Source organism: Amblyomma maculatum, unplaced genomic scaffold (assembly GCF_055883805.1).
Source record: "Amblyomma maculatum isolate TAMU_Amacu unplaced genomic scaffold, ASM5588380v1 scaffold_14, whole genome shotgun sequence".
NCBI lineage: Eukaryota > Metazoa > Arthropoda > Arachnida > Ixodida > Ixodidae > Amblyomma > Amblyomma maculatum.
In genome coordinates this window covers 415,551-429,145 of record NW_028146739.1, presented here as the reverse complement: position 1 = coordinate 429,145, position 13,595 = coordinate 415,551, and the positions used below count along the sequence as shown (strand labels likewise).

Sequence of the window (13,595 nt, the reverse complement as noted above, 5' to 3'; positions counted from 1 at the left end):
AATGGGAGAGGCCTTCGCCCTGCAGTGGGTACAGTCAGGCTGCTGCTGCTGATGATGATCGTGTACCCTTGCCTAACACCTTTCTTAATTGGATTTTATCACTTTCTTTATGCAAAACTATGGTTGCTGTGCAGCCACTATAGATATCATTCAGTACTTCCACATATAGCTCACCTACACCCTGATCTCGTAAAGCCTGCATGACCGCTCAAGTTTCGACCGAGTCAAATACTTCCTCGTAGTCAATAAATGCTATGCTTAGGGGCTGGTTATATTCCAAGCAGATTTCTATCACCTATTTTATAGGGTGGATATGATCGATGGCAGAGTGCCCTTTCCGAAATCCTACTTGAACTTTGGTTGATTAAAGTCTAAGGTTGTCCTGATCCTATTAGCAATTACCTTGGCAAATACCTTGTGCGTGAATGATAGTAAGCTGATTGGTTTGTAATATTTCAAGTCCTTAGCGTCTCCTTTCTTAGGAATTAAGATAATTGTAGCCTTCTTCCATGATTCCGGTAATTTTGATGTCATCAGGCATCAACAAATCTGAAGTTACTTGATCTTTCCCAGCTGCTTTCCCCCTTTTCGTAGCTTCTAAAGCTATCTTAACCTTGTCCTTCGTTACTGGTGGAATGTTTGATTGCTCTTCATTACAGCCAATTTCATTCTTTTCCTGATTACTGTGGCTATTGTAGAGGTCCGTATAAAATTCTTCAGCTACTTTGATTATCCTGTCCATGTTAGTAGTGACACTGCCTGCTTTGTCCCTCTGTGCATGCATCCGATTTCTGCCTATGCCTAATTTCCTCTTTACCGCTTTCAGGCTCTGACCGTTCTTTAGCGCATACTCAATTTTCCCCATGTTATACTACCTTATATCAGCCATCTTGCGCCTATTTATTAGCTTTGATATTTCTGCCAGTTATATCTGGTCTGTTGGGTTGGAGGCTTTCATACATTGGCGCTTCTGAATTAAATCTTTTGTCTCCTTCGACAGTTTACTGGTATCCTCTGTAACAATTCTATCGCCTTCTTCTACCGCGCACTCAGTAATGATATCTCTGAAATTATTTTTATTGCTTCTGGTAAGGTCGGCTTCCTCGGTTAGCACTGATTATCTATTCTGCAGCGAGAGCCTGAATTCTTCTACTTTTCCCCTCACCGCTAATTTGCTGACGGACTTCTTCCTCACTAATCTGTTCCGCTCCCTCTTCAAATCCAGATTAATTCGAGATCTTACCATCCTGTGGTCACTGTATCGCACCTTTTGGATTGCCTCTACATTCTGCATAATGCCATGGTTAGAACGCAGTAGGAAATCAATTTTATTTTTAGTCTCTTCGTTAGGGCTTTTCCATGTCCACTTCTGGTTCTTCCATTTGCTGAAGAAGGTATTTATTATTCGTAAGTTATTGCATTTAGTGAACTGAACTGGTAACTCCCCACTTCTGTTTCTTAATTTAGTGCCATAGTTGCCCACTAAGTGGTCTCCAGCTTGCTTTCCACCTACCTCATCATTGTACAGTATAATGTGTTTTTACTTTCCCCATTGCCGATTCTACATCTTCATAGAAGCTTTCTACTGCCTGGTGATCACGACTACATGTAGGTGCGTATACTTGTACAACCTTCAGCTTATACTGCTTATTTAGCTTAATTATGATGCCGGCTACCCTCTCATTAATGCTATAGAATTCATCATCATCATCAACCTGACTAACCACTGCAGGGCAAAGGCCTCTCTCATATTCCTCCAGTTAACCCGGTTCTGTGCTAGCTGCATTCACTTGACCCCTGCAAACTTCTTAACCTCATCCGCCCACCTAACTTTCTGCTGCCCCCTTCTACGCTCTCTTTCCCTTGGAATCCAGTTTGTTATCCTAAGCTACTATCAGTTATCCTCTCTTCGCACTACATGTCCTGCCCATGCCTATTTCTTCTTGATTTCCACTATCATTTCCACTATATCAGTAACCGGAGTTATTTCTCTGACCCACTCTGCACCATTTTTATCTCTTAACCGTGGTGCAAGAATACTGAGGTGTTGACACTACGCTCGCGGGAGCGTCCAGATTATGTTCGGCCGTGACGAAGCGCGCATTGCAGTTCGGCTGCAAGCTGACAGATGGCGCCGATGTCAGCGGGCCTAGTTGAGCAGTGCTGGTGCCTTGATTCCGCTGCCCAAGCTTGATTTTCGCTTCGGTGGCGTGAATTGGATTCAAAATGCTAAGAAAATTTGTTGCTTGAAATTAAAATCAGTAGCGTGCCAGTCTTAAAATTTTGTTTGAATGAAATTATCTTGTGTAAAGTTGTCAATCATATGACCACGGTCAAGCATCACTCGAAGCGCATTCACGTTTCGCTCTCTCCCTCAATGGATGTTTCATTCGATTTAATCATAGATGAAAGCATATTAAGTAATGCCAAAAGTTGGGCGAGTTGGTGAAAGTTCATGATGAAGAATAGCGGAATAAGTACACGAAGGACGGATGGACGATCGTGTCGTCGATCCGTCCTTCGTGTACTTTTTGCGCTATTTTTCATCATTATCAAAGCATAATACAAGTGGGGTTACTTGTGCCACCTTCCTTTCGCTCACATGGCAGAAAAATATTGCGCCGGAAATTTTTTCTTCATGCCCATCATTGCTTCTCCACTGTATATGAAGACCGTTCAAACATTGTTTCGCTGAGCGGGTTAATTTTCAAGATGCAATGCACTAGTATAGCTTGGCTATTTACGACTCAAATTGTGAAGAGGCTGCGTATTAGGTAAAAAACTTTCTCACGAGGAAAGTGTGTCAGAAGAGATGAAAGGACGCATCGGATCTTGCATCATAACCCAACACGAAAGATTGAGAAAACAGCATATTTATTCTGATGAAAATTATCGTAGAACAGGCATACTTTTTATAAGGGGCCACTGTTCAGGGTATGACATTTTAAGCAAAGGAGCTCAATGCTTCTAACGTGTACCGGAGATAGTGTCTGCAAAATGCTACAATGACGCGCGCCGCAAAGCAATGAAAATACAAATCAAAGCTCTCTCATGCTCTCCTTCGGGAAGTCAGCTTCCCCGTTCTCTGCGCTGGCCCGTCGAGCCGCAGCTATTACTTATTTGTCGAAAACGACGTCCATTGGTCCGTCCATTGGTCCGTCTCACTGTCTGAGGGTAAAGGATGGGTTTCTATCGCTCGCTGCGCGCTTTTCCCTCACCACGGCCCGACTGAATTCAGCGGCGTGCGCTCCCTCGCCCGTTTTTTTTTTTTTTTTTTTTTTTTTTTTCATGCACGCGGATTGCCTTGCCCCACCTCCCACCAGATGCGGAGGAGGAAGGGGAATTTGTTTTGCGGAGGCAAGACGACCGGGCAGGAGGAGGAAGATGTACCGTAAAAGCAACCGGTTTGCTACCCTGCACCGAGGGAAGGGGGTGAGTGGATATAAAAGTTGTGAGAGAGGGATGGTTGAAGTTAGTACAGTCACATCACAGACATGCCACATCACATCACGTCACAGTCATATCACTTAAGATGACCAGGCAGGACAGTGAAAAACCTTTTCGAGGGAACGGGAGGAGAGAAACACTACAGAATCGGATGATTGCGGTGGCTGTAGCTGCGTTATTAGTTACTCTTTTCAAAAATTTTTGTGGTCTTGCATTCTGGGGGCGAAGTCTCACAGTCACCGGGGAAGAAAATATTTTCGACCGGAGGGTGGACAGTGGGCCTTCAAGCTCCTTTCCACTGGAAGCTAAATGGCTCTTGAAGGACTCAAGTGTGCAGGGGTCATCGTTCAGCCAAGTACCGTCTCGAAACACAATGAGGTAATAAAATATAAGGGAATCGCCATCCCAGAATTTTAGACTGTCATGCACTTCGACAATTAAAAAAAAAAAAGAAAAATTTCAGACCTTTATTATGCATCATATGCAAACAAAAAATGCTATACTGATATTCACTGCGTGGTAACAGCAGTTTTCTATTTTAACGTAAACAGTGTAATTCGCAAAAACTGTGGCATATAGGACCATATTAATGAACATTGCGGCTAAGAGGAATGAAGCTTAGCTATTTTATTTTTTTTTTCCTGCTCGTGTTAAAATGACTGCAGTGATGTTCACCTGCTAACGTGGCAGTGAAGCAACTCTTCCTTTCTTCACATGGAAAAGTAAGGGTGTCAAGAACACCATCAAATGGGTCCCAGTAGAATTGTGAGACATTCTTTTAACGCACAAAAAGCACACGGACGAAGATAGAAGAGGCAACATGAACGCCTTTTTACATAAAGCAATAGTCTTAGTCTTTTTCTTCGCCCTATCGAGCGAAACAGTTGTAGGAATAAAGTTTTTAATCATTGCTTCATTGTCTTTCTGTTTAAACAAAGTTTTAGGTATCACAACAAAGCCACCCTCTTTGGCCGCGGCCAGCAGGGAAAGATATTTGCTTTTCAAGTAATTAACAGTGGATCTAGAGGGGAGCTTGGGGGTGTTACGTTTCGCCACCGACCAGAGTGACAGCTGACGCGGCCACAACGTAGCATCAGGCTAAGCAGTGAGCGTTTCGGCCATTTCAGCGCCGTCCGGCCGGCCGCTCAATGCTTCCTCCCGCGAGCGTGTCTCGGCGTGTTCGCCCTACGCCCCGAATGTGTGTGCGTGCGTGTGTGTGCAAACGGTGACCAAGCCCGGCGCTCGAGAGAGAGCGCTTCGCCCTCGCCCGTCTGCAGGAGACGATTGAGTCATCTCGTCTTGTTCAGACACGAATTCTCTCCCTTTCCCTCTGAACTGACAAGCGTATAAAAAGCAGCGGCAGATTCTGCTGCGACAGAGACTACTTGGGAGGCGTCGCAGAGACGATGCCAGACACCAGCTGTGTGAGCGGGTCAGTTTTTCTCTCCGGGTCAGCTTCTCTGCCTGTTCCTTCATGATGTTGTGGGCAAGTGGGGCGTCACTATGTCAAAGACAGTCTACACCCTCTGCAATACAGCGGTCCTGGTCATTTGAGCTGGCTGCTGCCGCCACATCTCTGACAATGGACAGGAACTGCGTGGTGTCATCTTTAGGCTGAACACAAAACTTTGGTCCCTGGCTAAGCACTGCTTCGGCACTTTCCGACAAAAAACACTCACCGATGGTGGTCACTTTGTTAGGTGTAGACTTCTGCCGTGCTTGTGCTTTGTTCGAGTTTTTTTTTTTTTTTTTTTATTAGAGGCTGCATTGCACCATTGCCATTGACTTTCGGCCGACGTCGCTTCGATGCTTGGGCAGATTTCCTCTTCCGAGGCAGTTTTCTAGGTCTCTCCGGCCACATTAGATACTTGGGACAGTTTGGAATCAAGGTAGGAACTGCATTTCTAGAAAGCACGGGCCTCTTTTCCACATCAAGTGGCACTCTTCCATCGAGCTCCGCGTAATATGCTCTGTATATTACGTCCTTCGCAAAATGCTTGGGCACAGCCATGGTCAGTAAGCATTAACGTCCGATCTGCCTTGGGAATCGCACCCACTTCTCCAATTGAACATTGTCGGATGGAGCTAACATGCTCCGCACAAGTCCGGTAGCCCAAATTGCAGTTCGGCGTAAATTCTTTCTGTTGTGCAGCACTCACCAGCTGTGAACAACTCCGCCGACGATGTACAAATGCACGATCTTGATACAAAAAAAAAAGAATGCGTGTAAAATAGCACAGGAGTGCAGCCGCACACTACGAAGTGTGGCAAAAACACATGCGCAGTGCCGCGCTGTGCCAGACCGAGCCGCCCAGCGTGGACCTGCCATTTGCAGCGCCCTCTCATTTAGTGACCGGTTGCCACGGCAATACTCCCCCCTCCCCCAAACATATTGGGGCCACGAGTGGGCGGCGCTCACACGCGCGTAGGAAGGAGGGTGTCAACACCTCAGTGTATTATTTTTAAACCGTGCTCTTAACGTTACCCCTACCATTTTTCTTTCCATAGCCCTCTGCATTGTCCTCAACTTAAGTAAACCCTCTTTGTTAGCCTCCACGCTTCAGCCCCACAGGTGAGTACAGGTAACAAAATAGCTAAACGGGTGAGTTGGTGATACATAGTTATAAATAACATAGTTTATTTATAAGTGAGTACAGATAAGATGCAACTGTTGTATACTTTTCTCTTTAGCGATATCAGTAAGCTGCTAGTCATAACCTGCGAGCGCTTGCCAAATGCGCTCCATCCCAATCTTATTCTCCTTGTTATTTCCCTTTTATGGTCCGGATCTGCGGTTATTACCTGTCCTAAGCAGGTACAGCGGTGGCGTAGCGGTAGAACATCTGCCTTGCATGCAAGAGGACCGGGGCTCAAATCTCGGTGCCGCGCAATTCTCCACCAGGGAAAAAAAAAAGCCCCCGTGTGTCGATGGAATTGCATAAACAGGCTTGGGGTGCGACCTGATGCCGGTGAACACCTCCGGCAACGCACTCCCTCACCAGAACAGGAGTTGGCCACTCTGGTGCAGTAATTGGCCGCAACCTCCTATGATAAGCTCCATAAAACCCCGTCCCTCAGTCACCAGTGGCTGCGGAACAACTGACCACGGCGGCGGTCAGACCTGTGACGCAGCAGGGGGTGCTAAGAACTTCTGGCTCCGCTGGACAGGCCGCCATTGGAAACTGACCCTGGCAACGTTTAACGCTAGAACTCTAGCTAGTGAAACTAGTTTAGCAGTGCTGTTAGGGGAACTAGAGGGCATGGAATAGGATGTCATAGGGCTTAGTGAGGTTAGGAGGCCGAATGAGGCATATACTGTACTGAAGGATGGGCATGTACTGTGTTATCGAGGCTTACCAGAGAGGCGAGAACTAGGAGTAGGTTCCCTTGTCAATAAGTATATAGCGGGTAATATAGATGAATTCTATAGTATTAATGAGAGGGTGGCAGGCATCGTAATTAGGCTTAATAAGCGGTATAAACTGAAAGTCGTACAGGCCTATGCACCCACATGTAGTTGGATGACCAGGCAGTTGAAAGCTTCTACTAAAATGTAGAATTGGCAATGCAAAAAGTAAAGACGCAGTATACTGTCCCGCAGATGCCGCTATTCCCTATAGGATAAAAGCGAGATCGTCGAAAAGCTCAGTTTATGGTAACCTCTTTAAACGGCATAACTGCTGTTTGGCTGACATTACTGCGGCTTTGTGTAACTGCGGTTGATGCTGCTCGTGCACAGAACATGGAGCAGACGATGCAGCGATGGCCTATGTCGTCACCGGCTGCGCCGGTTGCTAGATCAGTAAGCTGTTCATGAAAAAATGAAAATGCTAATTTTAAAAATATTTGCAGCTCCGATGCAGCTGAAAATTTTAAGTTTATTAGCTTGGCACATCAGGAATAAGACTCAGTAAACAGTGTTTATTTCAAAATTGGTGTCATGACCCCTTTAACAATTTCTCTTTGTGAAAAAAATGTCTGGGCAAAGTCTTCCCTCACAGAAAAGTAATTTTATTAATTGTAGTAACAAAAGGGGACATTCTCTTGTTTTCAGCTTCAGCCCCTGCCGTGCCAGTGTCAATGCAGCTTTCAGCATTCCAGCTGCTGGAGATGCTCCAGGACAGTGACACCCGGGTGCTGGTTTTGGATGCCAGGCCGAGGCAAGCCTTCCTTGATTCTCACCTGAAAAGTGCTGACTGCATCAGCGTTCCTGAGGAGATTCTCAAACCAGGGTGCGTCCTTGAAAACAGTTTTTCCAGGGGCAAGGAAGGTCACACACCGGTTTTGCGATTCATTCTGTGCATTGTGGCTGTCTGTGAGTGCCCTGAATAGAAAAAGAGTTTTCCAAATGACACCAAACAGTACGATATCTGGAAGCTGGGCACAGCAGGTTTGGAAAGCCAGATGTTTTTTTTGAGAAAATTTGAACTGTCCGTCATCATTTGTGTCCAAGGTGCCTTTGTCAGGTTATACCAAAGTGTGAGCCTTTCAGCCAAGCTGCACCGGGAGAGTGTTCCCTGATGCAGTTCAAGTGTAGTCTTGCAGGCATGGCACGTTGCTCTGTCACTAGGTAACAGCATGGACATTTATCGTGGCATCATTTATTCGTGAAATCAAAATATCATCGCAAGCGAAGTGTGTCTTTAAACATGCGACTCAAGTGCACACAAGTAGTAGTGTCTGGGAGTGCACTGAAGAAACCCTTTATTGGGCTGGCTTGCGCTGGAAAAAGAACTAAGCGATGAGTTGTGCTCGGTGAACAAAGAATGCTCGTCGCACACGCCAACGGTCAATTTAGTGGCGGCAGGGAAACATCGAGATAAAGCCGCAGACCGTGACTAGCGTAATCTGGAACATTGCAGAAATACACGTGAGTGACAAGAATCTTCCATATTTCTCTCGATGCATCTTGCGTGACAAAGAAAATGATAAAGCAGCATTTCGCGACGAGCATGAACAAACACAAAGGGCAGAATCGATGCTCGAGCTAGAATCACAATGATAAGGCGGCATGCCAGCAGCTGTCAAAAAAGAACAAATAAAGACGAATAATTGACGGCAATATGCACTGGCATATCAAATATTGACATACCTGATTGAGAGCAGACTCTATATTATCGGGATATTCCGATACATGGGTGATCCATTCCCTTGAATGCTTTGAAAGCTCCATTGCCTTGTACTTGCATGTGTGAATTTTCCTGGTTTATTTTGACTGCACCTCGACTGTTGCAGGCAACGCCATATTGCCAAAGAGCAGCATCCGTAGTCTAAATGCGGTGCCTCCACTTGTCAGTACCTCCGTGCAGCTGCGACTGATGTGCACCATGGAGCTTTAGTCCTATCAGAGGATTTGTTTTACTGTGGGTGCATCCCCTGGACGGCATTGTGACATGCAAAGCAAGAAACCTGCCATTCATAGTGAAATTACCTAGTGGTGCAAGAAGGTAGCTTGAACATGGGTGACTCTGTAGCCGCCAGACCTCTACAACTCGTTGCATGTGGCTGGTATTTTTTTGAGCCCATTGGCTGGCTGTACATGCTTTAGGGGGCGAGAAAATCCACTTAGGTAACGTGTCAAACCAGCTAGTATCATGACAAAGTAGGGTTGTGTAAACAATGGGAAAAAAATGCCTTCAAATATCATATCATTCTTGCTTATTTCACAATTCATGGGTATGTGCAAATTAAATTAAACTACAAATGCTCAAACGTGTATACTCTACACAACAAAATGTATATATTTTTACTGATTTCTGTAAACTGGATTTCTGTACAGGAAGGACCTGTGTAAAACCATGTTGAGCGGTCATATTGTGGCTCAACAGAATAAACTCTCGTTAATTCAGCCTTCAAGGAATCATTTTTCTGGCTCGTGTCCGCTGAATGGGCCTGCAACAATTGCCAAAAAACATTTAATGCATCACAATAATTTTATCTGAGGAATAGACCTTATGCAGAAAGTGGCATCCCCTTACGCTGACCTCGCGCATTTTCACCATGTTGGAGGATTCTGGATACCGCTGCACTATATGGCAGGACTTGCGAGTTGGCATTACCATGGAAACAAAGTGAGGGTGTCAGCTTTGTACAGTTTGTTATTAATGCGCACTATTACTTGGCCGATGTGCACCATGTATGGAATGTGTGTACGGAACGTGCCTGCAGTGTCTATGCAGCTTATGTTCAGTATAATAGCCACAAGTGTTATATATTTGGTTAGCTTATGTTGAGTATAATTGCCCTCTACTAATTTTAGGTCTCAATTAACTGCTGTTATTAGTTAACTGGGATTAAGTTGAAATTTATGCTACATCACTATGTCATATCATTGGATAGCTTATGTCGAGTACAGTCGCACTGAAATGATGGCATATCTTAATTAATGACTGCTGATTAGATAATTATATCTAAATTGAGCTCCTTACAATGTCAAGCCGTATATCACCGGATAGCTCATATCGAGTACGACTGCACTGCACTAAATGTAGTTCTTAATTCATAACCAGTAATTAGCTAAATGCGATTAACTTTAGGCTAAAACATGGAGGTATATATTGTTCAAAAGTAATCGACGAGTAGAATCCAAAATTGAACTTTAAAACCACATGGAAACCATTTCAAACTTAAAAAACCACACATTAATTGAGCTAAAATTTTTCTAACTTGGTTAAAAAACCACGAACGGAAGCTAAACAGTAAAACTGAAGCAATAGCAGCGCATAAGGAGACGTTCCCCCTGCAGTTTTATCTCACTGGGATTATGATACGAAGACGCTTCTTTCGAGGTTGATAATTGAATTGCAGAAGTTAAATCGCACAAAAAGGCCAAAAAATGAGCTGTTTGCTTATATTGTAATTTGCCAAGGAGCACTCCATGTTATGCCAGCAGTTGCATTGTCAGCTAGTAGTTTTGCACCTGGCGCTGTGTTTTCATATGCTCGTTTTTTTATGCTTACCAGCTCAATTTGCTTTTGTTAGTGAAGTGTCACAGGTGAACGGATCCAGAGTAAACCTTCAACTAGCGCGGCACACGAAGTAGGCCGCATAAATCCGTCTTTCCGCTTATTTTGCGAGAGCTACGGTGTGCACCCACAGTGGCAGTGGGGTTAGGCTGTCGTGGCACTGAAATCCATGTAGCAATCCAAATAATCAGGCCCTTCTTTCTTTAGCGCGTCCAAGCTACTGTGAAGCACGCAGTAGTAGAGGATTAATTTTGAGCACCTGGGGATGTTTTATGTGCACCGAAATTTTGGTTTTAGTCTTTCGCTTCCATAAAAAAAAAAAAAAGGCTGCTGTGTCTAGCATGCATCCTTTCGCTCAGCAGCACAAACAGCAAGTTTCAACAATAGAGTGTGTGATTGAGATATGGCATCAGTTCATTGCGGGTGCGGAGCATACCTGAATCTCGACGATATCACCGTTGATGCAAAAACAAGACAAACGAACAGAGGCCAACAATTGAAGAACAGTGGCAGCCTAAATAAAAAGACTAGCGCAAATAACATAGACACAAACATAGGAGAAGACAGGACGAGCGCTAATAGTTATTTGCGCTAGTCTTTTTATTTATGATGACACACCAACTAGCCCAGCTTTCTGCTTTGAGTGTCAATCTGACACTTCAAAATGAAAAGATATTCTTGCCCAGTGCGCTTGCTCGTCTTGAGCGTACGACACGGTGTGAATTTCTTTTCTGCCGTGGTGCCTCTCTGATTGAGTTTTCGACGCAGAGCTGCTAGGAAACACTGAGAGAACTGAAAGATCCATAGATCACTTGTTGGCCATTATTTCGCTCTTTAAACCTTAAAATAGAATGATCGCCAAACCAAGGAAGTCACTCATACGTTCTACACCAAGAAATTCCACGACTGCAATCCTCAAGCATGGTAGTGTTTCAGTTTTTGCTTCAGGCAGCACTTTTGTTTGTCTATACTTACATGACGGTTGTCTCCGTTTGAGATGAAGTGAGAATGACATTCCTCTTTTTGTGCAGACTGTCATGAAGGCCCTCTTCACATTTCCAGTAATATACAGGACATGGGCCTCGGGCGAAAAGCTACAACGATAGCTTGAGAGATGCCCGAGGCCCAGTAATGGCAGAGCAACAGGACGTCTGACATTACGGTGAAGATATACATATATAACATGAAAATTATGAAGCACACAAAGAGCACATATATACAAATGAAACAGCAAGTTAAAAACCAGCACAGTAAATAATGGCCCACAATAATGTAACAGTATGCACGAAACATGGCAAAACGTAATGAAAATGAAGTGACTATTCTTGTAATAATGTTTAAGGCAAGGAACGGAAAGTACAGAGAGACAGTGCGGAATTTATAAAATATAGCTTAAAGTCCTTAATTGAGGCGGTAAAGATGTTTGGGTTGTGTATGCTATAATGATTTAATAAGGCGGAAACTTGGGCGAGTTGGAAAGCATTTGAACTCATCTTTTCTAGCGCTTCTTTAACACACAAGGGACATTAGATGAAGGAGGAACACATAAGAACAGGACGGACGCTAGGTCCTGTTCTGTTCCTGTAGGTCCTGTTCTGAGCGTCCGTCCTGTTCTTATGTGTTCCTCCTTCATCTAATGTCCCTTGTGTGTTAAAGAAGCGCTAGAAAAGATGAGTTCAAATGATTTAATATTCATGGTAAAGTAAAACGAAGGCTTTGGTTACCGTATAACGTCCTCGTTCGAGGAACGTCCCATATTTGGGACGTTCCTCACGAAAAGGAAGAGGAACCTTCCTTGCAAGTCCACACGGTCAAGCATTGCAGTGAAGCTTGCAGTGTGCTGAAACTGCAGTGATTTGAACATTTTTTGTGTATTCCCTAACTTCTGAATATTAGTTTCTCGAATGCGAATTGGAAGCAAATAGTAAACATATTTGATTCATATTTGACATTTGGAGTTTTCGCACACCCCTTATAGTAAGAGGAATGAAACACCGTGGCCTTTATGGTATCTACGACATTTGTCTACTGAGCCCAAGGTTGCAGGTGCATTTCCAGCCTTTTGCTAAGTGCCCATATTGTCACGTGACGATGCCAATACCAGCAAATATCGTTGGAACTAAGGTGCCTGAAAATGAACTAGGCGATAACGGCAAGTGTGTTCATCGGTTGTCAAACTAAGAATGTAGTATAAAGTCTGTGCAGAAACATCTAATCAAACCAACTAAAGGATACTGAAAAGGTCCAGAATAATACGGAAACACTTGCGCTTGCCTGCAATCATCTCACGTTATAACAAAAGGAGTGTTTTGGGGTGGGAACAAACGAAGAGCGCATCACATGCCGGTTGCTGCAGAAAAGATGTTATGTACCATCATTGCTCACACCAGATGGTGTAAATTAATCCAAAACCCTCGTAGCCCAAGTGTTTATTTGGGGCAGTAAATCTCACAGTGAGTGCAATCTTTATCTTCCATGTTCAGTAAAGTCTTGGGACTAATTTGCATTAAAAAACGTTTTTAAATTTTTGTTGTTTCAGATTGTTCATTTAATAAATAAACCTCTCACCGACTTTGATTGTCATCTGTGCAAGAAAAAAAATAAAATTTGTGAGATGGGGTGCGCTCACCACCGAAAGTGCCTATCAATGCTGATTTCAAAAAGCCGCCGCATAGTGGGCGAGAAACTGAACCCGGAGTGTATCCCCAAGTCAGAATGCTTGTTTCTTGCGCTCTCTGGCCAAAAAGGACCTGCTGTCGAGAGAACAGCAGGCAGCTGAAAAGAAGAACAAAGAGAAAGCAAATTTTGGGCCATGGTAACAGCAGATTGGCTGGTAAACTGAAATAAAAGCGTGGATTGATTAAAACGCACCACATAACCTTCGAACGTTGTTTTCACAACGCTGCGAGCCTGGCTAACCAAAGTGCTCCTAGACGAAGCCTAGACGAAGAGGCACACCCAGCAAGCAACCAAGGAAAGCATTTCACGAGCGAAGACAAGGGGGCAACTTCGTGTTAAAAAGGGCAGTTGAACATATGCATCATAACACTTTGATTTATTCAATTTGAATAGCATGTTTTGAAATCTCATTTTTCTCACTTAGCACATTTTGAAAGTGCAGAACCGTTAGGAAAACTAGCGTTTACAAACTCTTTAACCAGAGGGGGAAGAATGGGCTAGTTC

At 44.1% G+C, this 13,595-nt stretch overlaps 1 protein-coding gene across 5 annotated transcripts in view; it reads left to right on the top strand.

Moving 5' to 3' along the window:
• Nucleotides 1–13,595, top strand: part of LOC146172058 (ubiquitin carboxyl-terminal hydrolase 8-like) — a 469,773-nt gene that overhangs the window by 89,319 nt on the left and 366,859 nt on the right. For all 5 annotated transcript variants that reach the window (XM_084586092.1, XM_084586094.1, XM_084586091.1 and 2 more), the window contains one exon: nt 7,502–7,679. In XM_084586092.1, the coding sequence (XP_084442218.1) occupies nt 7,502–7,679 (178 nt within the window). The remainder of the gene's footprint in view (nt 1–7,501; nt 7,680–13,595) is intronic.